Source organism: Petaurus breviceps, unplaced genomic scaffold (assembly GCF_028583685.1).
Source record: "Petaurus breviceps papuanus isolate PSGF00001 unplaced genomic scaffold, PetGlider_PUasm1.0 218, whole genome shotgun sequence".
Taxonomy (NCBI): Eukaryota; Metazoa; Chordata; class Mammalia; order Diprotodontia; family Petauridae; genus Petaurus; species Petaurus breviceps.
Genome location: NW_027185872.1, coordinates 702,121 through 726,698, shown reverse-complemented (window position 1 = coordinate 726,698; position 24,578 = coordinate 702,121). Strand labels below are relative to the sequence as shown.

The window sequence follows — 24,578 nt, the reverse complement described above, 5'->3', positions numbered from 1 at the left end:
AAGGATAAGGTCACAATAAAGCACTTAAGTCAAACCGCCTCAACAAACAGATCTAGCCTCCCTGGGGGCTCCCTGCAGAGTCATGGAAGGTAAGGAGCAGAAGGAGAGTGGGCCAGGCGGGCTTCTGTCCCCAGACCAGCCGCGGGAGGAGGTCTTGAAGAAGATGGATTAACAATGAAAGGAGGAGAGTGTACAGAACTTGGAGAGGTGGTGCAGTGGGCACTGAAGCAGACTTGGGAGTCAGGAAGACCCGAGGTGGAAGCCTCTCTGAAACACCGAACTAGACTCTTCACACAGGCCAACCCTCACGCAGCACCCCTTACCTGGCCATCCCCCCACCTGAACTCGCCCTGCTCCTGGCTTCCTTCAAGTCCCCACTAAAATCCTCTCATCCCCATTCCTGTTAGTGCCTTCCTCTGTCGTTTGCTCCAATTTCCCTGTTTGTCTCCCCTATTAGCATGGGAGTGCCTTTCCTCTAAAGCAGGCACTGTCACTTACCATGCTTTGTGTCCTCAGCACCATATGGTACTGAGGCTGGGACCTACTAATAAATGTTGACTGTGTGACCCTGGGCAACTCTTAGCTTGTTTTCTCATCTACAAAATGAGGGTAATGATGCACCTGCTTCACAGGGCTGCTGGGAGGGGTGGGGAGGGCAACGTAAGCATCCACGTAGAGCACTCTGAAACCTTGGGCAAGAGGCTCCCTAAGTGTTAACCACGGCCACTTCACCTCTGATGGATTAGATGGGCAAGCTCCCCAGCATCTGCTTCTATCTCTGTGTGGCGTGGGAGAAGGAAAGGCCGAGGCAGTGGGCAGCCCTGTGTCCTCCCCACAGCTACGGAAGGAGAGAGAAACAGAATCATGGCAAGAAGAGAGCAGGGAGCTGGAGGGCCTCAAAGTGTCCGAGGGATGGCGAAGCCAGGTGTGTGACCACCAAAGAGGCAGGTAGAAGGGGAGAGGCCTGCCCAACTCCAAGATGCTAGGTACCGGCTCCCCATCCTCTTTTCTCCTCCCTTCCCAACCTAGGCACCCCAGAGACCATCAGAGCAGCTGAGCTCTAGCTGATCAGGATCTCCCCAACTTCCCCATCTTGGGAGAGCACGCTCATCCGCCCACCACTCCCACTCCAAGTGGGAATCCAGAATCCTTGCTCTGCCGAGACCCTCAGACTCACTCCCAATTCCCAATGGTGATGTGCCAGGCTCCTCCTCACCCTGCAGTGGACATGGCTGCTCACACCACCAGGATGAGTGGACAATGATCTTACTGGACCAATAAGAGGGGGCTCTGGCAAGGCAGCCTCTGTCTTATCTGGCCTAGAACCTGGCCTCCACTGCACAGCCATCTCCACTGAAGACATGCTCCCTGCCAATCCCGCGTCCAACTCCCTTTGTAGGAGAGTAGAAGCTGTTTGGAAGTAGAAGCTTCTATCTATCTCTGTCTAGCCTGTCTCTGTATCTGTCTGTCTCTCTCTTCCTGACTACCCTTATCTGTCCATCTGTCTGTCTGTCCCTCTCTTCTTCCTGACTACTCTTTCCAGGCCAAGGTTCAGTAAATCTCTTTTCATGACTGTTAGATGGCTATTTCATTTCATTACAATTTCAAATCTGAAGCAATGCAGTTAGGCATGACCTACAACCCCAGGCCACTGGCCTGCCAATACACACTAAGGAATTCTAGGCCTTGCCAACTACCAGAAAAGTCATTTAGTTGCTATCTGCCTCAGTTTCTTCATCTGTAAAATGAGCTGGAGAAGGAAACAGCAAACCCTTCCAGGATCTTTGCCAAGAAAATCCCAAATAGGATCCAGGAAGAGTCCGACACAACAACAGGGGGATCTTGAGGAGTCTAGGATCCATGGTTCAGAACAGCCTCCTGAAGTTCTGAGATTTAATGCCTCAATGACGTGAGGTTCATCTTCTCTTGGGGGCCCTGGCTCATGTCCCCCCTCCCCCCTAAAGCTCAACAGCCCTGAAAAGCCTGACTCAAGTCAGGAGGAGGCAGGAGGCCTGCCTGCCTGCCAGGATGGTCCATGTTTGTGAAGTGTTCAGCACACAGGAAGGCCTGACCTCACTGACAATGACAAGGATCATTAGCATGATAACTGACCTTGCTTTAGAAACCCTATCACACTGGGTCCCCATGGCAAGCCTGCAGGCAGATGTTGCTATTCTCCCCATTTTACAGCTGAGGACACTGAGGCCCAGGATCACCAAGAAGCTGAAGGCTGGGAGACCATCTGTGACTCTAGGCCATTGGACACTGGCCAAGCTGCCTGAGTCTACTGACCTTGTCAGAAAACTCTTGTGCCTGCATATCAAGGATCCCTTCCTAAGCACACACGCACCATGTGTAAATTGGGCCATGGCCTCACCTGGTAGAAAACTGAATGAGCGCATTCTGGAGCGTCTGCCTGATTTCCAGGAGAAAAGATTCATCATCACTCAATGTGTAATACCAATACTGGACGTAATCCCTCAAGGAAAACTGGATAACCTGAAAATGTTAGGGGGAAAAAACCACAAAACACTTGTTAGGATTAGAAGAATAACCATGCCAAACCAAACCCAAACCCAAATCCCCAGGCCCCCTCATGCAGTAGGCAGCCAATGAGTCTCACCACCACAATGGTGGCACTGCCATACGGCCCTGAAGGACGCTCCTTCCCCTGGGCACCATCATCCCTCCACTGCTCCCACGCTCAAAGCTGCTTCTTGCAGGTGGCAGGTCCTTCCTTGCCCAATTTCTTATAAAGGTGGAGTGTACCTTGCAGTACCTTGCTACAAGCGGTACTGTCTTGGTCTGGTGATCTCCCTGAAAAGGCTGGGCCATCACGGGGGCTGCTGCCAGCTTCCTGGGCTTCCATTAACTGGGGCAGCTTGGCTTGGTACTTTTAATACGGGAAGGCGTTCTTTAACTCTAACTCTGATGCTATTTCTCATATAGCCAAAACTTAGTATAAAGTTAACAATGAAAGCATAATTACCCCTACAGACATTGAAGAGAGAAATATCATAAATTCTACTTAAAATGTGCAAGGAGAAATACACAATGCTGGCTCCTTGTTGTGTGTGTGACAGTGATGTAACCTGAAGGTATTAAATGGCATTAGAAAAGATCAATGTTGGAGAGCAGCCGGAATGATGCCCCAAGAGTTATCAGACTGTGTCTGCCCTCTGCCCCAAGAGTACCACACTTAGGTCTGTTTCCCAAGGTGATCAGGGAAAAAGGAGAAGAGGCTCTAAGGTGCTAAGCTCTGTAGAGCCCGCTCTCTTTGTGGCGGCTACCCGCTAACTGGGGAAGAGCTGAACAAGCCGCAGCGTGTGACCGTGAGAAAATGCTACTGTGTGGTAAGAAATGATGAGCAGGCTGATTCAAGAAAACATGGAAAAACTGGCATGAAATAACAGAGCGAAATGAGCAGAACCAAGAGAATGCTGTATACAGTAACAACAACATGGCTCAAAGCACAGCTGTAAGCGACTACGACATTCTGAGTTTATAAATATTCAAATCAACTGCAAAGGACCTATGAAGGAAGACGCCATGCACCTCTAGAGAAAGAACTGATCGACGAGAGTATGAGAGGACAGTCCTGTGCGTGTGCACGCACAAGTCTCTGTGTGTGTTTGTAGGTATGCATATGTATGTGTGTATTTATGTACAGTATGTGTGTATATGCATATATGGACAGACACACACACACACACACACACACACACACACACACACACCCCTCTGTCAAATGGTGGCCTTCTCTAGTGTAGGATGGAGAGGGAGGGTGAGAGGGAGACAGTTTGGAACTTAAAATGTAACCAAAAAAACAAATTAAATTAAAAAAAAAAGCCAATATATTTTTGCCATTATTTGTTACTCTTCACATAATCCAAGGAGAAAGCTACAGTATTTCTGACTAACCCTGTGTCCTAGAGAAAACTACAGATTTTGTCCACCCATTAAAAGAGGCACATTCTGAATTGTCATAAATAATTACGCACTTCGCACAACCCAACACAGGTCCTGAAAGAACAAGGTCCCCCTATCCACCCACCCCCCAGCCCCAATCCCAGAAGTCTGGAAGGGGACTCAGACAAGACATGAGGGCTGCTCCCCTTACTCCGAGTCCACACTTCGCCCAGACCCCACCAGGATCTCCTCTGTCTTCTAACCTTTCTGACAACATTCCCCTTCTTTGTCCCACTCCCAATTGAAGAGCAATGCCTCAATCTCTCCCTCCTGTAGGTGGAAGCCCAAACGGTCTGCTCTGCCCTGATCCTCGGCTGCTCTTCCCACAGTTGGTCTAGGGTTCTCCAGCCTTATCAGCTATGGGACAGACATGGCCATTCCTGCCCCTTGGATAACCAACTCAAAGGGAAGTCAGCTGTTCCTGCCTTCGGGCACACTCCTCTAGACCCCTAAGCACTGCCCTGCACGGTTCCCAATGCTCCCCGCCTACAGCTGGGCCTTGTCAGACTCCTGGCAACTGGAGACTAAGGGCTGCCAAAGGGCTTTTCTCCAAGGTCTGTGGCTGAACCCTGTCTTCTGCAGTTAGAAAGGTCACTCCAAGAGGGTAGGCCTTGTCTCCCTTTTTCCATTTGTATTCCCAACAACCAGCATGGTGCTTCTGCACACAGTAAATATTAGATACGTGTCTTTTTCACTCAATTATTTTTTCTTCTTGCTCTACCGGCAGCATCCGATATAGATGTAACCAGTCAGTCAAGGAGGCTTCCACACACCACCATCCAGAAGGGACCTCACCTGATGCTTAGGGGGTAGCTATACCCAAGGACTGGCCACAGGCCTGTAGCCTAGCACACAGTCAATAATGATGAGAATTCCTGAGAAGGCATGAAAAGAAACCCATCCAGCACATGAAGCATAAAATGCTGTGCCCACATGGCACACTTACCTGCTGGAGAGGCTCGTCAATGATATTGGCACCCGTCAATCTTCGATCAATCTTAATCATTCGAGCTTCCCGTCTCATTTCTTCTAAGCACTTGAAGAGAAGCCATCACGTTATCAGAGAGTGTCTTAATTCAACATAAATATCCTTATCATTTGGCCTATGCTAGCCAACCTGTCATTCTATAATCCTCTTCAATCATAATTTTTAAAAATTGAGTATTTTATAGAAAGCCAATAGTGTCCTAAAAATGCTATTAAATCTTTATTATGCTCTAATGCATAGATCCCCAAAGTGGGTGATAACACCCCCTATGGAGTGCTGGAACAATCTGGGGGTAGTAGAAGCTTGAAATGAGGTCAATTTAAAAAGTTAAAGGGTTAAAGAAAGTAGATTTCTGGGGGGGGACACTGAGTTTTTTTCTTTTTAAAGGGGGGAGGTAGGCCAAATAAGTTTAGGAATGTCTGCAGTATGAATTAAATTTTGATTATTGCACTATCACAATAATCACTAATTCTGATCATATAAAAAAATCAAATGACTAGGAAAGTACTGTATCATGATGCTAAAAAAATCAAATTATTCTTTATAAGGAACTTAAGAAAAAAGGGGGGGAAGAAATTCAATTCCATATATTCCAAGTATATGGCATCTGGCATCTCAATTTCAAACTGCTGTCACTGACATTCATTCCACGCTACTAAATGGAGTTTATTATATAAATGGATTTTTCCTTTTGTTGAAATTTTTGGCATTTTCAAGACAAACTTAAATAACCAATTTACTCTGACCTATCCCTTAATATGGACAGCATTACACTTGACAAAGTTGATGGTGAGCCACAATTAATTAGATGAAACTGGAAATGACTAAATGAGGGGATAAGAAAGTCACAATCTAATAGGTTTATAGAAACTTAAGAAGGAGGAGGTTTCTAAATGAATGTCCCAGGAATCTGCCTTTGGCCCTGCGCTGTTTAACCTTTTTATCAAGGGCAAGAATAAAGACAGAAATGGGAGGCTGATTGAGAAGGATAATTGCGATGTTGCAAGAACAAAGTCAGGATCCCAGAAGGTCTCACTCAACAAGCTAGGAAATATGGTCATGTCAAAAAAAAGAGAATTTCACAGGGATAAATATAAAGTCCTACACTTGGGTTAAAAACAACAATTCCCCTAGTAGGGATGCAGACGGAAAGCTGGAGCGAGCTCAAACCGAGCCACTTGGACAGGCTTTTATCCCACGCCTGCTCTCTGCCAGATTCTCTGCTGGAGGCTGAGGATGTGGAGACAAAAATGAAACCATCGCCTGCCATCAAGGCCCTTGCATTCTGCTGAGGGGGAAACAACCCGTACCAAGAGAAGCTGATGTAAAATACATATAAACTAATGTAGCGGGGAAGTCAGACACTGGTAACTCCTGGGCACAATCAGGAAAGCGTCCTGGAGGGGGGCTCCTGGTTCCTAGGGGGAGGCGGAGTATGCCAAAGGCGAAGGAGCCTGGGTCCAAACACCTGGAAGGATGAGGAGTAAGTGGGTCTGTGAGCCTGCAGGTAGACAGTGACACCTAACGAGTCTGTGTGGGAGCTCAGTGACAGCTTCTGCTACAGATCTATCACTGAGACAATGGTGGGGAGAATGGCCTGGAGAAGCTGGATGCAGGCGGACCAATAAGGAAGCCACTGCCCAGGTGAGAGACTATTCAGGCCTGACCCCCAGAGTAAGGGCTATGCCAGTGTAGGGAGGCACAGGAGGGAGAGGTATTGTAGACAAGAGTCAATGAGATGAGAGTGAGTAAATGAAGGAGGGAAGGAGAAAGCAAGCACTGAATTCTATGTGCTAAGCCTTGGGGACAAGAGAGTGAAGGAAGCCTGGGTCATGTGGAAAAGGCCTAAGGACCTGGGGGCCTCAAGGTCTTATATTGGTCCCCTCCCAAAACAAGAGGCATCAGAAGAAGGTCCCTGCTGAACAAGAGGAAGAACATGTTCAGCTCTGCCAAAACACGGAGAAGGTGGAGGTCCAGAGGAGGGTCCTGAGAAGAGGCAGGGAAGTGCCCTGAGATCAAGCCCTAAACAGATCCACTGGAGGAACTACTGGAAAGGCTGCTGGGCGCACCTTATCTGCTCAGGCTCATGGTCAAGTTAGCAACAATGAGTCTCAGCTGAAAAGACTGAGATTTCACCCTGATGACTGGAGTGAGAGGCTGGAGAAAACGCCATGCGGGGCTATGCTTTTTTTAAAAGTTCCACTTAACAACAACTGGCCTTTAGGTGGCACCTAAAGTTGGCTGAGAACATGCTGTAACTGCATCTGATCCTCAACAACCTTGTGAACCAACGTTCCTACTCCTTGCAAAAGGAGCACTTGAGGAGGCGGCCAGGTAGCACAGCGAGTAGGAGCACCGGCCCCAGAGTCGGGATGACCTGGGATCGAATCCCGGGCACAGACACTTAGCGCCCACCCAGAAACACCAGGCCGTGTGACCTTGAGCAAGTTACTGAACCCCGACTGCTTAAAAAAAAAAAAAGACAAGAGCACTTCGTCCAAAACCAGGAATTAGCACTTTTACAACCAAAAATGCACAGTCTTTTTTGAAGTTCCCAGTGATGACCAAATGCAATCTGCAAGTAAAGTGTCTTTCTTCTTTTACATCACTGTGATCACTGTGTGAACAGTGAGGTCAGCTGGACAGAATGATTAGGAATCCTCGCCTCCAGACAGAACTGAAAGCAGCCACTTGCAGGAAAAGGGGCCCAGGTTCAACACGTCTCCTGACATCAGCGGCACAGTGAGAGCAGCCCATCTGCAGACACATGGAGGAGCCCACACAGCCCTTCAGGGGCTCACCTTAGGAATCCCTGTGGAGCTCGGAGGAAGGAAGGAGTGCTCACACTGCTCCAGGTACTTCTCCGAATTCGTTTTTCCAAACAAGAGAGTGACCACAAAGCCCCTACAGGAAAAAAAGCAGTTATGGTCACATGAGCTGTGCTTCACTGTTTTAAAAGCCAATCTGTGACAAGGCGTATTTGGGGGCGGCGGAGGGGGGGGGTGTTATGTGTGTGACACACACCGCACAGGCAGTTAGCTGAAGAGACTTGGAAAGTATTTCCCAACACTGACTGATCATGCCACTCACCAAACTAGTAGAGAATTTTAAATGACAACTATTAGAGCTTCAGAATTCTATTGTGACAAATTTGTTTCTCACAAGCAAAAAAATCCCCAAAGCTGTTCCATTGAACAACAATGAATTTTTTAAAAAAACCCTCAAGAGATCAACTTAAAGTTAGTAAGTTATCCATGAGGTATAAAACACATCTCCCTTTTCTACCAGAGCAGTAAGCACATTTCTGTACGACATTTCTCACAGCGCACAGGGCTGGCGCTGCCTAAACATTTATTCCCTCCTCTATACACCCTACCTGTAATGAAGTTTGCCAATACTTCCTGAATGTTGAATGCTTTGGAGGAGTTAAAAATCAAAGTATAAAAGGTATTTTGAGGGACCGGCCCTAAATATCTCAGCACTTCACCACCACTGCCCATAGCGCAAAACGTCTGCAAGAGAAGTTAATGTTATCCGTCTCAGGCCCAGTAGATAACTGCCTACTATGCTCTTTTTAAGCACGCTTCTCTTAGGACCAGAATTTTTAATACAATGACGGTTGGTGGTAGGGGATGGTGATGGTGATGAGAGCAACAGCTAACACTGAAATGGAACTTTAAGGATGCAAAGCACTTTAAAAATGTTATCTCCTTTTCTCCTCAACAACCCTAAGTGAAGTAGGTGCTATTCTCACCACCAATTAAGAGATGTGGAAACTGAGTCAGAGATTAAATGACTGGCCCAGAGTTACCACCTCATCTCGGTCTAAGGCTGGATTTCAACTCACTTCTTCCTGATCCTAGGCCCAGCACTCCATCTACTGGGCCACTAACCTGCCTAAAATCACAACAGCAGCATGAAAGAAAGCCAACTCACCCAAAGGTAGATTCAGAACCAGACTGGCTTCCTAATAGTCTGCCCTCATGACTCTGGCTTTAGACATGCTCAAGAAATTAAAATTAATTCTGTGAATAGGCCAAGAAAAGTTTGCAGAAAATTACAAAGTGTAAAAAGAAGTCAAATTATCTTTACTTGCATTAAAGCTAACCGTCACAGAAAACCCAACCCCAACGGTATTTACAACTTCTTAGTCCCATTTCAGAAAATCTCCAAATAATTCAGACATTTGGTGCTAAGAAGCTGAAGCTCTATTTAAAACCAAGTGAAGGAGGTTTCTCATTTGAGATCTGCAACTTGTCTAAGTGGGCAAATCGAACAGAAAAGCACAGTTTTGTAAGAAAAGTCTGTTTTCATTCCAACTGGATCCTGTGTTCCTCAGAAATAAGGGCTTGCTGTAGGCAGTCTTGCCCCTCTTCTGAGTGACTACCAGGGACTGGGTGACCTGACATCTCACCAGGGAGGAGAAGACAAAAAGGAGAGCAGCTTCCCGGCAGTTGTTAAGGAGACCCCAGCTCCCTGAGCCCCAGGAATGGTACCCCAACTCTGACCCCTCCCTCCAAGTTCCCACGTTTTTCCCCAGACTGATTTCCCACCACTCTCTGACTCATGGCCCTATTAACTATCCCCTGTATTTGACTTGCCCTCCTCACTCCCATCAGCCCTGTCTGGAGGAATTCCTCTCAAGGCTCAGCCCACACAGGTGGCTGCCTCCTCCATGAAGGCCTCCCTGACCAGATCCACTGTCAGACAGCCTCTGTCACCTTACTCTCTATTCACTCTTTACATATTCTCTCTTGAATAATCTAGTGTACAAGAAGCCTCCTCTCTTTCAAGGAGACTATAGCTTCTGGAGGAGCTGTCTTTTCTGGCTCTGTTTCCTCAGCACGATGCCAGGCACAAGTGAGCCATTCAGGTTTGTGTTGTTTTTTTCCACATTCTTCTATTTATTTTATTTTTACTTCATGGACTAAAACGAGCATTTCATTAACAGTATAATAAAAAAAAAGGTGATTGCCCATGAAACTGCAAATCCACTATGCACAACTTGCTATTTCTTTTAAATATACAAAGTTATCATGTAAATTTTTTTTCTTTTTATTCTTTCCTCCCTGCCACCACAGAGATGGCTACCATTAGACACAGATAGATGGATGGATGGATAAACAGGATGGATGGATGGATGGATGGACAAACAGGATGGATGGATGGACGGATGGACAGACAGATAAGATAGCCAAAATTATTCTAAACATACTTCTATTTGTCAGTTCTTTCTCTGGATGCAGATAGTGTCTTTCTTCATATGTCCTTTATATTTAAGTATTTATAATAGTCAAAATAACTTATTCACTCAAAGTCATTCTTAAAACAATACTGCTGTTACTGTATACAAGGTTCTCTTGGTTCTGCTCATTTCACTCTTACTCCGTTTAAGTCTTTCCAAGTTTTTCTAAGATTACTGAGCTCATCATTTCTTACAGCACAGTAGTATTCCATCACAATCATATACCACAACTTGTTCAGCCATTCGCCAATTGATAGGCATCTCTGCAATTTCCAGTTTTTTGCCACCAAAAAGAGAGCTGCTATAAATATTTTAGAACATTTAGGTATTTTCTTTTTTCCTTAATCATCTTTGGAAACAGACCTAGGAATGGAACTGCTGGGTCAAAGGATATTTAGGCAATTTAATAACTCTCTGGCCTAACTGAAGACTGGTTATATCAGTTCACAATTCCACCAACAATGAATTGATGTCCCAATTTTTCCACCTCCCTTCCAACATTTGTCGCTTTCCCCTTTAATCATTTTAGAAGGGAGCCACTGAATAAATCACTGTTGAATCCCACTTAATTTAAAGACAGTTACCTAGCCAGAAACAACTGCAGTCATTCACCCACAAAGAGAGACACAGATGTCTACTCCTTGGAAGCAGTGTGAGGTCTCCTGCAGCCAAACAGGGGAGAGCCTACCAAGTCCACGGATGACGCACTGTGTGTCTCTCTGGGTCTACCCCTGGTCTCTCTGACACAGGCCTCCAAAGCCCTAGATGTCTCAAGGGCCAAAAGGCCAGCACAAGCAGAGAGTGCGCTTGGGTTGCTTAAACTATTTCTATTCATTTGTGTTCTGAAATGGAGAGGGGAGGGGACTAGTAGAGACAGGGGAGGTTAGTAATAGTGATGCCAATAAACAGAGGCTCACAAAAACATTTTTTAATACTTTTTTTTATTATATGTAAAGACAAATTTTAACATTGATTTTTAAAATTTTAAGTTCCAAATTCTCTTCCTCCCCCCTCCTTGAGATGGTAAGAAACTGGACAGAGGTCATACTTGTGCAATCTGCAAATCATATTTACATATTAGTCATGTTATGAAAGAAAACACAGACCAAAAAGGAAAAAAAAATCATGAAAAAAAAAAAAGTAAAAAACAGTATGTTTTGATCTGCATTCTGACTCCCTGAATTCTTCCTCTGGAGGCAATAGCAATTTTCCTCATAGGTCCTTCTGAACAGTCTTGGATCACTGTATTGCTGAGAAGAGCTAAGTCATTCATGCTTACCACCCAAAGATACCCGAGTGCTGATCAAATATTTTAGTTCTTAATAACTAAAATCTTGGGGTAGAGCCTATTGATCTCAGAACTCAAGTAACATCCTTATAAGTGTAACCCATAACAAATGACTCAGAAGCTAACTTAACAAAAAAAAGTCGCATCTCAAAGAGCTCTTATATTAAAGTCCACTATTAGGATTTAATATCTGAGTCCTGAACCAGGCCTCTTTCGCTCCCCCCACACTGAGAAGAGCTAAGTCATTCATGCTGATCACTACAAAGTGTTACTGTTACTGTGTACAGTGTTCTCCTGGTTCTGCTCACTTCACTTTTCATCAGTTCAGGTGAGTCTTTCCAGGATTTTCTGGAATCACCTCACTCACCTTTTCTTACAGCACAATAGTCATATGTCACTTGTTCAGCCATTCCCCAACTAATAGGCATCCCCTAAGTTTCCAATTCTTTGTGACCACAAAGAGTTGCTGTAAGTGTTTTTGTACAAATAGGTCCTTTCTCTCTCTCTCTTTTTAAAATCTCTTTGGGACACTGACTGAGTAGTGGTACTGTTGGATCAAAGGGTACACACAGTTTAACAGCCATCTGGCTATAGTTCCAAATTGCTCTCCAGAACGGCTGAGTCAGTTCGCCACTCCACTAACACTGCATTTGTTGTGCTGAGTCATTTTTCAGTTGTGTCTGACTCTTCAAGACCTCGTTTGGCATTTCCTTGGCAGAGACACTGGAGTGGTTTGACATTTCCTTCTCCAGATTATTTTCCAGAAAAGGAAATTAAGGGAAACAGAGTCAAGTGACTTGCCCAGGGTCATATAGCTCATAAGTGTCTGAGGCTGGATTTAAACATAGGTCCTACAGGCCCAGTATTCTATCCAATGCACCATGTAGCTACCCAAAACAATGAATTAGTGTTCCAATTTTCTCACATCCCCGCCAACATTTATCATTTTCCTTTTCTGTCATATTAGCCAATCTGATAGGTGTGAGGTGGTACCTGAGTTGTTTTAATTTGCATTTCTCTAATTGATAGTGATTCAGAGCATTTTTTTTACATGAGTATAGATAGTTTTGATTCCTTAGTCCGAAAACTCCCTCTTCATATACTTTGATCATTTATCAATTGAGAAATGACTTGTATTTTTAGAAATCTGACTCAACTCTCTATGTATTTGAGAAATGAGGCCTTTATTAGAGACACTTGCTATATGAAATTTTCCCCCCGATTTTCTGCTTTCCTTATAATGTGGGTTGAACTGTTTTTGTTTGTGCAAAAACTTTTTAATTTAATATTATCAAAACTACCCATTTTACATCTCATAATGCTTTCTATCTCTCGTTTGGTCCACAAAAACATTTTTAAGTGACCAGAACAGAAGGAAGCACAGACAAGTGGACTATTTTGAAAGCAATGTGTGAAATATACTATACACCTTTTTTAAAAAGCAAAATAGTATGAAATGGAGAATCATGATGTGGATGTGAAAATGTTCTCCTTTTTTGGTGTTTAAGTTCAAAATAAAATAAAATAACAATTATGCTAAGTCACATCTGGGATATGATGAGATTACCACAGCTAATATTTGCAAACCACTTTAATGTCACACCCCTAACAGTTAACGATTTCTCTCTTTTTAAATAGAGAATGAGAATGAACCTTCAGTTCACAACAAGGAGTAATTTCCAAAGGCTTAAACCTTAAAATATCCTAATTAAACATACAAAAGAAGAGCCCCAAGTCCTGGCTTCCCTGAGCCTCAGTTTATCTTCACAGTTTCTTAAAATGGGGATAGCAGCCATTACACCTCCCACTACACAGGGCAAATCAGCAGGAAGCCTCTGAGCGTAGCTCCTCCCTGGGGAAGGAGGATTCAAGTGCGAATCTTCATTTCTGCAATGTGGCCAAGTGTGACTCTTCTGAAATTTTCACTGAAGATCAACATTTTCAACATCCTTAGAAATCAGTGGTCTCATTAGATAAATTAACTAAGTACCTCCAAAGATTTAAAAATGTTCAAAATAAAGGAAAATGGGAGTTCAAAGAATGGGTATTCACAACATTTTATTAATAGCATTCCTGTCAAATTGTAGACATTTTCTAAAATGAATCAAAGCAACATCAAGAGAGAACAAGACTTGACAGTGAGACCTTGGCCAGGTCAGTCCCTATATCCCTTTCCCCAAGATCTTGAATTTCATCAAATGTAATATGAGGAAGAGGAACCAGATGCCCTGTTAGGTAGAGCTTTAAATCTGGGATTCCATGAAAAAGGAAACAATATTTAAAGAAAGCTTATTCAAGTCAATGTTCTTTGCAGAAGTAACAATCAATCAAAAACCATTTATTAAATGCCAACTATGTATCAGGTACTGAGGATACAAAAAGAAAAGAAAGATTACATCTCCACCCCTCAAAAATGCCAACTGACACGTCCCTTTGGTTTAGTTTATTAACCTAGTAATAATTCACTATGTGATAGACATAAAACGCTAAGCATTTTACAAATATAACCTCATTTGAGCTCATTAAAACCCTGAAAGGTAAGTGCTATTATTCTTCCCATTTTTCAGATGAGAAAACTAAGGCAAGTAGAGTTTAAGTAACTTGGCTCAGAGCCATACAGTCAGTAAGTGAGTGAGGATGGATTTGAACTCAGGTCTTTCTGACTCCAGGTCAGTGTTCTAACCACTGTGCCACTAGCTGTCTCAATTAATATTTGAGGTGGGACTAGTCCCACAAAAATTCTAGAGTCATTTAAATCATTCTCACTTCTATTCATTCAACCTCCATTCACTAGTGCAAATACATACACATACACACTCTCTCTCTCTCTCTCTCTCTCTCTCTCTCTCTCTCCCTCTCTCTCTCTCTCTCTCTCTCTCTCAAGTAATTTTCAATCCTGGCTCTCCTCTGTACTTAGGAAGATCTAAAAAACACAGGATTGTTCAGAGACAGAAAGGAATTCTAAATCTTCCAGAGCCTACAGGCTAAGGAAAAAGGGAACAGGGCAGGAAAGAGAGTGAGAAGCCATCTGATTATGGTAAGTTTCAATTATTCAAATCAGCCACTCTGGGTTTTCCTGGTTGTTGTTCTGACTTAAACCCACCTTGGTTCACTTTTCACAACCACATCTGCAGTTGTGGTGCAAGGTTTGGGGGCTGAGGCCACTGAGTCAATACTTAAAATTAGATTTGGAGATTACCTGTGGATTTCATCTCTCCATGTTATTTATCCCTGACCTCACTGACTTAGATGATCGAGAACTGGCTGTGTATCTTAGTTTGACCTAGTTAGAGGTGTATATTAATGTGCAGATTCACACATTGATATAACTTGAATTAAGTAAGCATCATCCTTCTAAAAACCGATTAAACACACCTCTAGCTGGGGAAATCTTGAGAACACAGTGATCTTAAAAAGAACCTAATTAAGTTGTGTGCACTGACATTTAAGTTGTTCTCAGAATAATGAAACTACAGGGCAGCTGTGTTGCCCAAGAACACAAACACAACAGAAGTCAGGCAATGCTAGGCACATAACCTCTAACCAGCACTGAAGTCACCTAGCAAAAGAAAACAGGAATTCTTTCCAAGAGTATCCTTCATACAAAGAGAAAAGCAATTCCCTTGGAATACAGATGGGCCAGGGTGGGCAGGCAAGCCAATGACACTGGTGTTTTTATAAACAGCAAACAGGAGAAATTTAAATACCCTTGTTTCCAAAAGAAAAATACACCCATCTCTCTCAGATTTTAGAGTTGTGTTTTTGGTTTGATGATAACAATCGATGAATGTGAGATTCAAATGACACATTTTTTTAAAATACTTAACAGAAGAAACAATGCACACTGTTATGGTAGGGCACAGAAGCCCAAGCAGTTACGTAAAACCTAGAGACACTAGTGGAACCTCAGGCCCCATCTGACATCACAATAAACCCCAGACAGGTGAGGGCCTGCCATCATGCCACTTCAGAGGGTGTCATTCGGATGAAGAGGTTTCTGGGTCTCCCCTGTCACAATCACAGGACGTTACACACAAATGCAATACTGAGGGCACCAACCAGGACACCTGCAAGGCTGGAGCTGTCCAGGGCAGAAGAAAAAGTTTTCTTCCCTTTCCCAGGGTGGGCTTAGGAGGCAACACGTGAGTAACAACCACCACAGACATCTAAAATAGCCCGTGGAGATTTGCCAAGTGCTGATTTACACTCACAAGCTCCTCAGAGCCTCAGGACAGTCCAAGGAAGCAGCTACAGGCATCCCCATTTTAGAATGAAAAACAACGCTCCCTCTAAGAGCTGCGTGACTTCCCAAGGTTCTCTTGCCTCCCAAGTCCATTATCCATCTGTTAGCTAAATTATAACTTTCATATTGTTCTTAATAGAAATGCCAAAAGCCATTATCACAGAATAATAAAATCTGGACTCATTCACACTTGAGAAGGAATCCTCTCTAATGCATCCCCAATGGTCACAGAAGCAGGTGTTTTCAGATTTACTTTTCCAAAAGGAAATGGAAACATCTGAATTGGAAAAATGAAGATTCTCACCACAAATCTGCAGTAGGTAACACAGGAACAGGCACCAAAAAAATGCTAGTTGGCATTCTCCCTCAGGGCTTTGGAAGACTTAGCAAACAGGCCCCAAGTCCTGGTAGACAGGTTTCCTGGAAAGGCCCAACTCTGAGACTGAACTCTCCAGAACAAGCCCAGCTTAGGGCGCATCACCTCTCCATGACCATTAGGTCCTTCTTTGGGTATTTTCAGACCACAACATTTCATGAAGAGCCTTTCACCAAATAATGGAGTGCTCTGGGATCCACATCAATGGAAATCAGACCCACCCACCGACCCCAATGAAGAAATCTTTGCTCCTTAGAGGAATGAAAAAGGAAGGCCAAAGAGAGGGAGTCAGACTCTTAGAAGAGGACAGGAGCATGTAAGAGGTCAGCAGCTCCCTCACCTGAAAGCCAGGGAAACCGAGGTCCCAAAAGATTAAGTGACTAGCCCAAGGCAAAGTAACACAGGTGAGGCAAACCCAGATAAACCATCCAATGTAACTCCCATTGATTTTAACGTTATCAGACTGAGTAACTAAGCACCCAGGTAGCTCAAGGAACAGAGTGAGTGTAGCATCAGCAATTAAGAAGGAGGGACTTGGAATCCTGAGTCACTAACTGGCTGTGTGGTGACCCTGGGCAAGTCATCTAACCAGTCTACCTTAGTTTCCTTCCAGAACTGTTCTGAGAATTAAGCAAGGTGTTTGTAAAGTGCTTTGCAAACCTTAAAACGTTCTATAAATAAATATTATCATTTCAAGACAAAAAAATACTGCTACAAAGATAAACCAATTTGACTCCAAGGCAACATAGTGATTGTTATTAATGCAAATTCTTAAGTCTTCAAAAATGGGCAGAGTCAGTTCCCAGACTGAAGGGGAACATGACTCACATTTCTTTTCCCAAGAGAGGCTCAGATATCCCTTGTAGCTCGAACATCCTCTGATTCTCTGCTCTAACTCTTGACATCTTACTTGTCCTTTCTATGCTCTGGGAAAGTATGTCTTTTTTTCAACCAAAACATTGCAAATGATCATGTGTCAGTGTCAATTATGAAGGATGAACGACATTCATAATGAGAATGGTAAAATGCAGACACGTATACTTACCCGCCCACAAAGCAGAGGACGTAAAATGCAAAGTAAAAGATAGCAAAGGGTCCAAACGTTACAAGGAAAAGCACAACGCCAAGGCTTCCCCATCCCCATATGGAAAGGCTGGCCTGAAATGAAACAAAATGCAAAACATGAATGACTTAACAGCATGATTGCATGTAAATCTTAGGGACAAATACAGGTACAGAAACTAAAGAGAAACAGGTATGTTTCCCAGGCTCCTTTTTGAGTAGAAGGGATATATGATGGGGCTGCTGGAAGACAGTGAAAAAATTTCATTCTTTCCAACACATTTTGCCCTCAATGCATGGGGTCCTTCAGGCTCCCAGAATTCAGAAAGGCCTGTCCTTCATATTTGATCATTATGACCCTTAAAAAGCCTATCAGGGAAGAAAATCTATGACTCCAAATCTTTGGGAAATGAATGTTGAAAACGAAAAATAAATTTAAAATAAATATATATTTTTTTAAAAACCTATTAGGGAGGTCAGCACAGTCATGGTACCTCAACACTGAGGCTACTGTATTCCAATCATGTTTCCACTATCTCCTGCCTGTGTTACCTGGGTCACACCAGGTGTCTTTTTAGTTCTCCTTCTTACATCTATAAAATAAAAGGGGTCTACACTCAATAGCCTCCAAGGTACCTTGGTGTTCCTAGATCCCCGAGATGACTGGGCCCACTAAAACACAGACTACAGAAATCAGCTCTGACATAATCTCAACTGGGCCTTCACTGTGACAAGTCAATCTTTTAAGATCTTCTTAATGGACTCCGTATTCCTCTCACCACAATAGCTTTGAAAAACATTTTCATCCCTCCTTAACGTCCCTCTGCCCCCACCCAACTCTTTTAGTTGTGAATCTCGGCTCTTATATTCCTAAAAAATTGAGACGCTCCACCAACAGCTTCCTCCCTCTCCTCCCTCCTCCTCAGTTCCATCATCACTCCTCCCTCTTCCCCAACGGGATGTCTTTTCCTTCACCTTAACACACACACACACACACACACACATGAAGAGGTGGCCCTTGTCCAGGCTCAGGCCAGTCCCTCTACATGCACTGCTGATCCCATTTCCTCCTCTCACAGACTGCCTCACTCTCTCACTTCTCTTCAGGCTCTCCCTGCCCGTGGCTGCTTCCTTGCTTCCTATCAACATCCCTATGTCTTCCACATCCTTAAATAAACCCTCATCTGATACACACATGTCCAATAGCCATGGCTGTCGAGTTTTCCTGCCTTTTGTGGCTGAACTCCTGGAGAAAGATGAACAGAATGACTCCCCCACTTTCCTCTCGCTCTCTGCGGCTCGGCTCCCAACGGCCTCGTTGCACTGACATTGCTCTCTCCAAAGTTACCAGTGACCTCCTAATGACCGAATCTTCATCACCTTCCTTGACACTGTCAATCACCCTTTTGTCTTGGCCTTCACGGCCCTGCTTTCTCCTGGTCCTCCTCCCTGTCTGAGTGCTCCTCCACAGCTGTCCTGGCTGGGTTTTCACCCAGGTCAAGCCCACTCACCATGGGTGCCCCCGTTGTTCTTTGCTGGCCCTTTTCTCTTCTTCCTCTACACTGCATCACTCCCAGGGCCTGACTCTTCACATTCAGATCGATGTGTAACAGTCCTACCTTCCCCTCATGTCTAACTTCCTACTGGACATACTGAACAGGATGGGACGCTCCCAGCTTCCCTCCCTCACTGTCCTGCTACTGTGAAGGGCACCACAGGCTCCCAGCCCCCCGAGGCTCACAAGCTCATCACTGCACACACCTCTCCCGTGTTGCCACCTTACACCTGGATTAGTGCACCTGTTCCTAGGCTGCTCTCTGAGCTGAATCCAAGGCCCTTCCCCTGGGCCACCCCCCACCCATGGGTCAGTCATCACCCTCTTATTCAATTCACCCCAATGCCTCCAGGAGGAGAGACAATTCTGGTTCCTTTGAAAGCCCTTTCTAACCTTTCCCATTCCTTCCTTTCAGTCTGTGTACATCTCGCAAGCTGCCTGGGGAAAAGGAGATGGGGTACACAGGCCTATTTAAATATGAATTCATTTTAAATCCAGTACTTTTTGGAAAGTGAATACAGAACTTCTGGAATACCAGCACACACAGATCAGGAGAGTGGGTTTAACTAGACTTAAGACCAACCTCACAAGACTTTTAATAAGATTAGTGCTACTGAGAATAATACCTATAGTCAGAAGTTACCTTGGAAAATAAAAGGGTAATAATGTTACTTCAGAAATCACTGTATTTCCCTCCTATTTGAGTCGGAACACCAATCTCCCTGAGGAAGTAAGAGAATAGAAATGGCCACAGACAATAATTTCAGTTTAAAATATAACACCCTTTGTTTAGTAACAAGATTTTACCATGATTTCATTCATACATTTTTCCCTCTAAAAAACCATTTTTGTTCATTTGCCATTATTTTTCTAACTTCCCTTTTTAACTTTTTCCTTTTCCAAAGGAAAGTCACTGAGGGGACAATATATTTCTCCCAGATGTCAACTTTAAGAATTTTCCAATTTTTAGTTAGAAAAATATTTTGGGATGGCTAGGTGGCGCAGTGATTAGAGCACCGGCCCTGGAGTCAGGAGGACCTGAGTTCAAATCTGACCTCAGACACTTAACACAAAAACTAGCCGTGTGACCTTGGGCAAATCACTTAACCCCAATTGCCCTCCAAAAAGCAAAAAATTACAAATAAAGACTTTGACACAGAAAACATTGGTTCTATATGCATTCTCTGAGCAAATTAGTGCACTTATCCATAACTCCCCTCTCTGACACCCTGCAGACACAAACCCACCAAAAAACCTAAAGTCTTATTTTCATAGTCATCACAGACCTAGGGAGTCTAAGACAGACACATGTGGCCTGTGTAATGGGAATGCAGATTTAAAGATCTTCCCTGCCCCTAGGCTAAAGTGCGCCTGGAGCCTGGGGAGGGAGGCTTGTTTTTCAGTAGATACTTCTTGATTGGCCAGTGAGTCAATAAGGTTGTTACATTCTCTGAGCCAGGAGAAGGCTATATAAGCCCTGATGTGTAGCTTTGTTTGGGGCTCACTTTGAGAAGTGTTCTGTGATTTGATCTGAATTCTGGGAAGCCGTTGTTGAGAGTCCCCCGGCTTTGAAAAACCCAGATGTTGACTGGGTATGGATGTAATGGTTAGACAGTTTGGAAAGCTGTCTACTTCATCTGTTTCTGTCTTGATAATTCTGTCTGTATATTTTGAAGTTCAGGGTGCTGACCTTTTTCCCCTGAACAAGGTAAACGATATATGTCTGACTGATTAAAGTAAGCTTGTTAACCCATTTTGAGTTGCTTTCCTTTAACAAAGCAGATCCAAGAACCTGTGGTGGCAGCAAACCCTGAGGACCCTTGCAAGGGTGCTTTCTGCTACAGCCTGACATTCACACTGACATCAGTAATCAATTGCTTTGTGAAAACTTAAGCTACCAGTCTTAAAAAAAAAGTTACTAGATTTTAATGGGCAGGGTTTTAAATCCTCCTCCCTATGTGACCTACAAGTCAGCCTGGCTCACAGGCTCCCTCCCAGAGAAGGCTTTTCCATCTGCTCAATACTGACTCAGCCCCTCTCCTTTTCTTTCCTTTTCTCTCTCCCTCCCTCCCTCTGTCTCCATTTCTCCCTGTCTCTCTCTACTCTGTCACCCCCTCCCATCTCTCTTTCTTCCCCCCCCCCCATTTTCCATGAGCTTTACAATATTTATTTACAGGTCTCTCTTCAGCTCCAAAAACCCCAGGAGGACAGGGATTCCTTAGTTTGGGATCAGTACACCTCCACTTTCAAGCCCAGAGCTTTGTAGCACAAGCAGGCACTGTTCTGTCAGAACAGAGCAGGAGCTACATAGGCACTGAGGGCCCGCACAAGCTGGATATATCTGAGGCGAAAACTTTAGGAAACACGGAGTAAAAACTTGTGGCAGTAAGAAAAGAGAGAAATGAAGCAGAGATCTACAGGCTAACACGCAGCTGGGTGGCACAGTGAACTGAGTGTGGGGCCTAAAGTCAGGAAGATTCCCTTTTCCTGATTTCAAATCTATTAGCAAGTCACTTCCCTGTCTGCCTCAGTTTCCTCATCTATAAAATGAGTTGGAGAAGGAAATGGCAAACTAGTATCTCTACGAAAAAAGCCCAAGTAGGGCTACAAAGTGTAAGACAAAACAGGGAAAAAAAAAAAAGACTAAACCACATAACAGTCATGATAATAATGAACATTCACATGGCTTCCTATGCTTTTTAAAACCATCATACTGCCTTGATCCTCAAAGCAACCCAGGGAGGAAGATGCCATTATTCTAATTTTATGAGTAAGGAAAATTGAAGCTCAGAGAGGTTTAAATGGTTTGGTCCCCCGCCCCCCACCTGAATAAGTAATACAAACTTTTTTTGACTCTAGGTAAGGAACTCAACACACTTTACACATGTGAAACCCTTACTAATTAAGTCACTACTAATAGGACATGAAAATGCCATCTTTCTAAATTTTTGTTTTCATAGAATAAGGTTTTTCAAGAAAATACCCTCATCCCTCTCCAGGCCCAACTCCTGACTCTCAGGCCTTTCTCTGCCAAGTGAGGGTGACCTCCTCCCCCAGGGAGTTCACTCTAGGCCCTGGCTTTCCTGCCCTGGAGAGCAGGGCTGCCTGGGACCTTCTTTGGAGCCCAGCTCAGCCCAGTGCCAGGCCCAGGCACTTTTATAACGGCCTCCGGATGGGCCTTCCTACCTCCCTACTTATCTTGTTGACTTCCTCCTTCTTGTGTTTGTCCCTCAGTTCCGGTCCAAAGGTCCAGTTCCAGCAAACAAGAACTGAGCAACTCAGCTTGGCCCCTGGGGCCGATGACCCTCTCTCCATCCTCCCCAGGCTAAGGTCTGCAGCTGATTCTCCAATTATCCACAAGCCCTGCCTGAGGCCTGGTCCCCTGCAGATACCTGGCAGCCTATCTGCCCAGCACCCCCTCCCCAGACACTCCTTGCTCTCCACAATCGCTTCCAGGCCCTCCTTCTGGCTCTATCTCTCAGAAACCCCTACACTCAACCACAATTTTCTACCCAACCCCAGGGGTGATGACTGTAGTATCCCAACCCCCAATCATCCTTCCTCTTTTCTCAATGAGGTCGGCCCCAGGCTCACCATCTTCTTCTACCCCAAATCCTGCCTTCAGACCAGGAGCTCTAATCTCCACACAGACACTCCTTCAACTTACTGCTGCCCCCTTTGATATCATGACCAACTTTTTCACTCCATCTCCACCAGGCATTAAAATGGCAAGGTGAGGTAGGCCATCATGAGCCACAAATAATGAAAAAAATGAGAGCTAACATTTCAATAGTGCTTACTATGTGCCAGGCTCAGAACTAAGTGCTTTCAATTATTATCTCCTTTGATCCTCACCACAACCCTGGCAGGCAGGTGGGCACTATTATTATGCCCATTTTACAGATGAGGAAACTGAAGCAAACAGGGATAAGTGACTCACTCAGAATCACAGAGCTAGTGTCAGAGAACTCAGGAACACGAGTCTTCCTGAGTGCAGGCCTGGTGCCTGATGCACTATGGCACCCCTGAGCCCTGCTCATCAAAGGGAACTCTCCCCAAAGGACAGACTGCATCACCAAGTGACAGGAGAAATGATGTGGCAGCTGCTGGACCAGCTCATCTCTAAGGTGCCAGACAAACTGAGATGCTCTAGTTTGATGACTGGAGTTTAAACTGCAGTCCTATCATTCCACATCTGCAATGTGGAGACAATTTAGGAAGGACATGAATAAGTGAGGGGTGGAGAGGAGGAAAGAGACATGTCCAGATGAGGGCCAGGTCATACGATGCCTAGTGGAAGGACCCATGTTGTTTAGCCTGAAGAACGACACAGAAAGGACCAGAGACTTGTCCTCAAGGGTTGAAGAACTGTGTTGTGGCAGAAGGGTAGTCTTGCTCTGTTTGACCAAAAAGGGCAGAACCAGGAAAAATGGACAAAAGTTGCAAAGAGTCAAATTTGGAATGAATATCAGGAAGCAATAGAAAGGCTGTAGCAAGGCTGCCTCAGGAGGCCGAGGCTCAGGCTCAGGCTCAGGCTCACCAGAAGTCTACATGGTGGACCAGGAGGAGTCCTTGGGTAGGCTACAGAAGAGATTCATTTGTTCAGATATGGGCTGGGTCTGCCTCTGTGACTCCATGATACGCACCCATGTGACCTCAAGCAAATCACTTCACTTCTCTGAACTTGGATTTTTTAAACCATAAAATGAGGGAGTTCAACTAGATAAACTCTAAGGTACCTTTTACCTCTAAATCTATCAAACCATGGACTTCACTATACCTTATAATAGCAAGTTTACTATCCCTACGTAAAGATGACATTTTTTAAAAGCTGTCTAAATTTTCAGAGAAAAAACTCAAGCTATCTATAGGCATGTGGGGGAAAAAATGCTCTAAATCACTACTGATTAGAAAAATGCAAATCAAAACAATTCTGAGGTGTCACCTCACACCCATCAGATCTGATAAGATGACAAAATAAGGAAAATTATAAGTGCTGGGGGGGGGCGGTCTGTAGGGAAACAGGCACACTAATACATTGCTGGTGGAGTTGTGAACTAGTCCAATCGTTCTGAAAAGCAATTGAAACTATGCCCAAAAAGCTATTAAAATGTGCATTCTGGCAAACCTAATACAGCACTACTATGACTATAGTAGACCTAGAAACCAAAGAAAGAAGAAAAGAACCCTTATGTACAAAAATATTTATTATCAGCTCTTTTAGAAAAAAAATGGAAATTGAGAGAATGCCCATCAATTGGGCAATAGCTAAACAACTTGTGTTATATAAATGCGATGAAACATACAAGGGAGAGGAGATGCAGGAAGAAGAGAGACTCGAGGGGGCTTGTTTTAGGGACAGGAGAGAACTGTTCGTGGTTTTAAGTAATAATGAAGGTGCTAGTACAGGTAAGTTGAGGTCACAAATGAAAAGGGGGTGCTGTGTCAAAGGGGTAGCTACAAGCCACTTCTTCCTCCCCTCCCCCAGGGAAGAATGAGGAAGGGGAAGAGCTCAGCACGAATGCTGATGAGGGAGGTCCTCTTCTCAGAAGGAGGTGGGAAAGGCAGCAAAGGAAACTTCAGGAGAGAAGAAGGTCTGGAACAGACACTGGGGGAAATGAGAGATGAGTGAATCAAAGAGCTAAAGTACTGGCATGAAGCAATGGGGGCCCATCCAGGAAAGCCCCGTGACTTCCTCCATCACTGTTCTAGCAGCATCAGAAGGGTGAGAGCAGAAGGATGACAGATGTGATCCAGAGATAGGGTAAGAAAAGGGATGAACAGCTATAAATTGAGAGGATCATCTACCCAAGTGCTATAAAAATGCTACTTAATCTAAGTACTTAAGTCTA

The 24,578-nt window shown here is 44.3% G+C and overlaps 1 protein-coding gene across 5 annotated transcripts in view; it reads right to left on the bottom strand.

The window, feature by feature from the left end:
- The window catches only part of SNX13 (sorting nexin 13), a 122,990-nt gene that overhangs the window by 76,202 nt on the left and 22,210 nt on the right, over positions 1-24,578 (bottom strand). For 3 of the 5 annotated variants that reach the window (XM_069094426.1, XM_069094424.1, XM_069094425.1), the window contains 4 exons: positions 17,155-17,267; positions 7,759-7,861; positions 4,916-5,005; positions 2,378-2,499 (listed from right to left, as the gene is read on the bottom strand). In XM_069094426.1, coding sequence (XP_068950527.1) covers positions 2,378-2,499; positions 4,916-5,005; positions 7,759-7,861; positions 17,155-17,267 — 428 coding nt within the window. The remainder of the gene's footprint in view (positions 1-2,377; positions 2,500-4,915; positions 5,006-7,758; positions 7,862-17,154; positions 17,268-24,578) is intronic. The other 2 variants (XM_069094427.1, XM_069094428.1) reach the window with 1 other exon arrangement.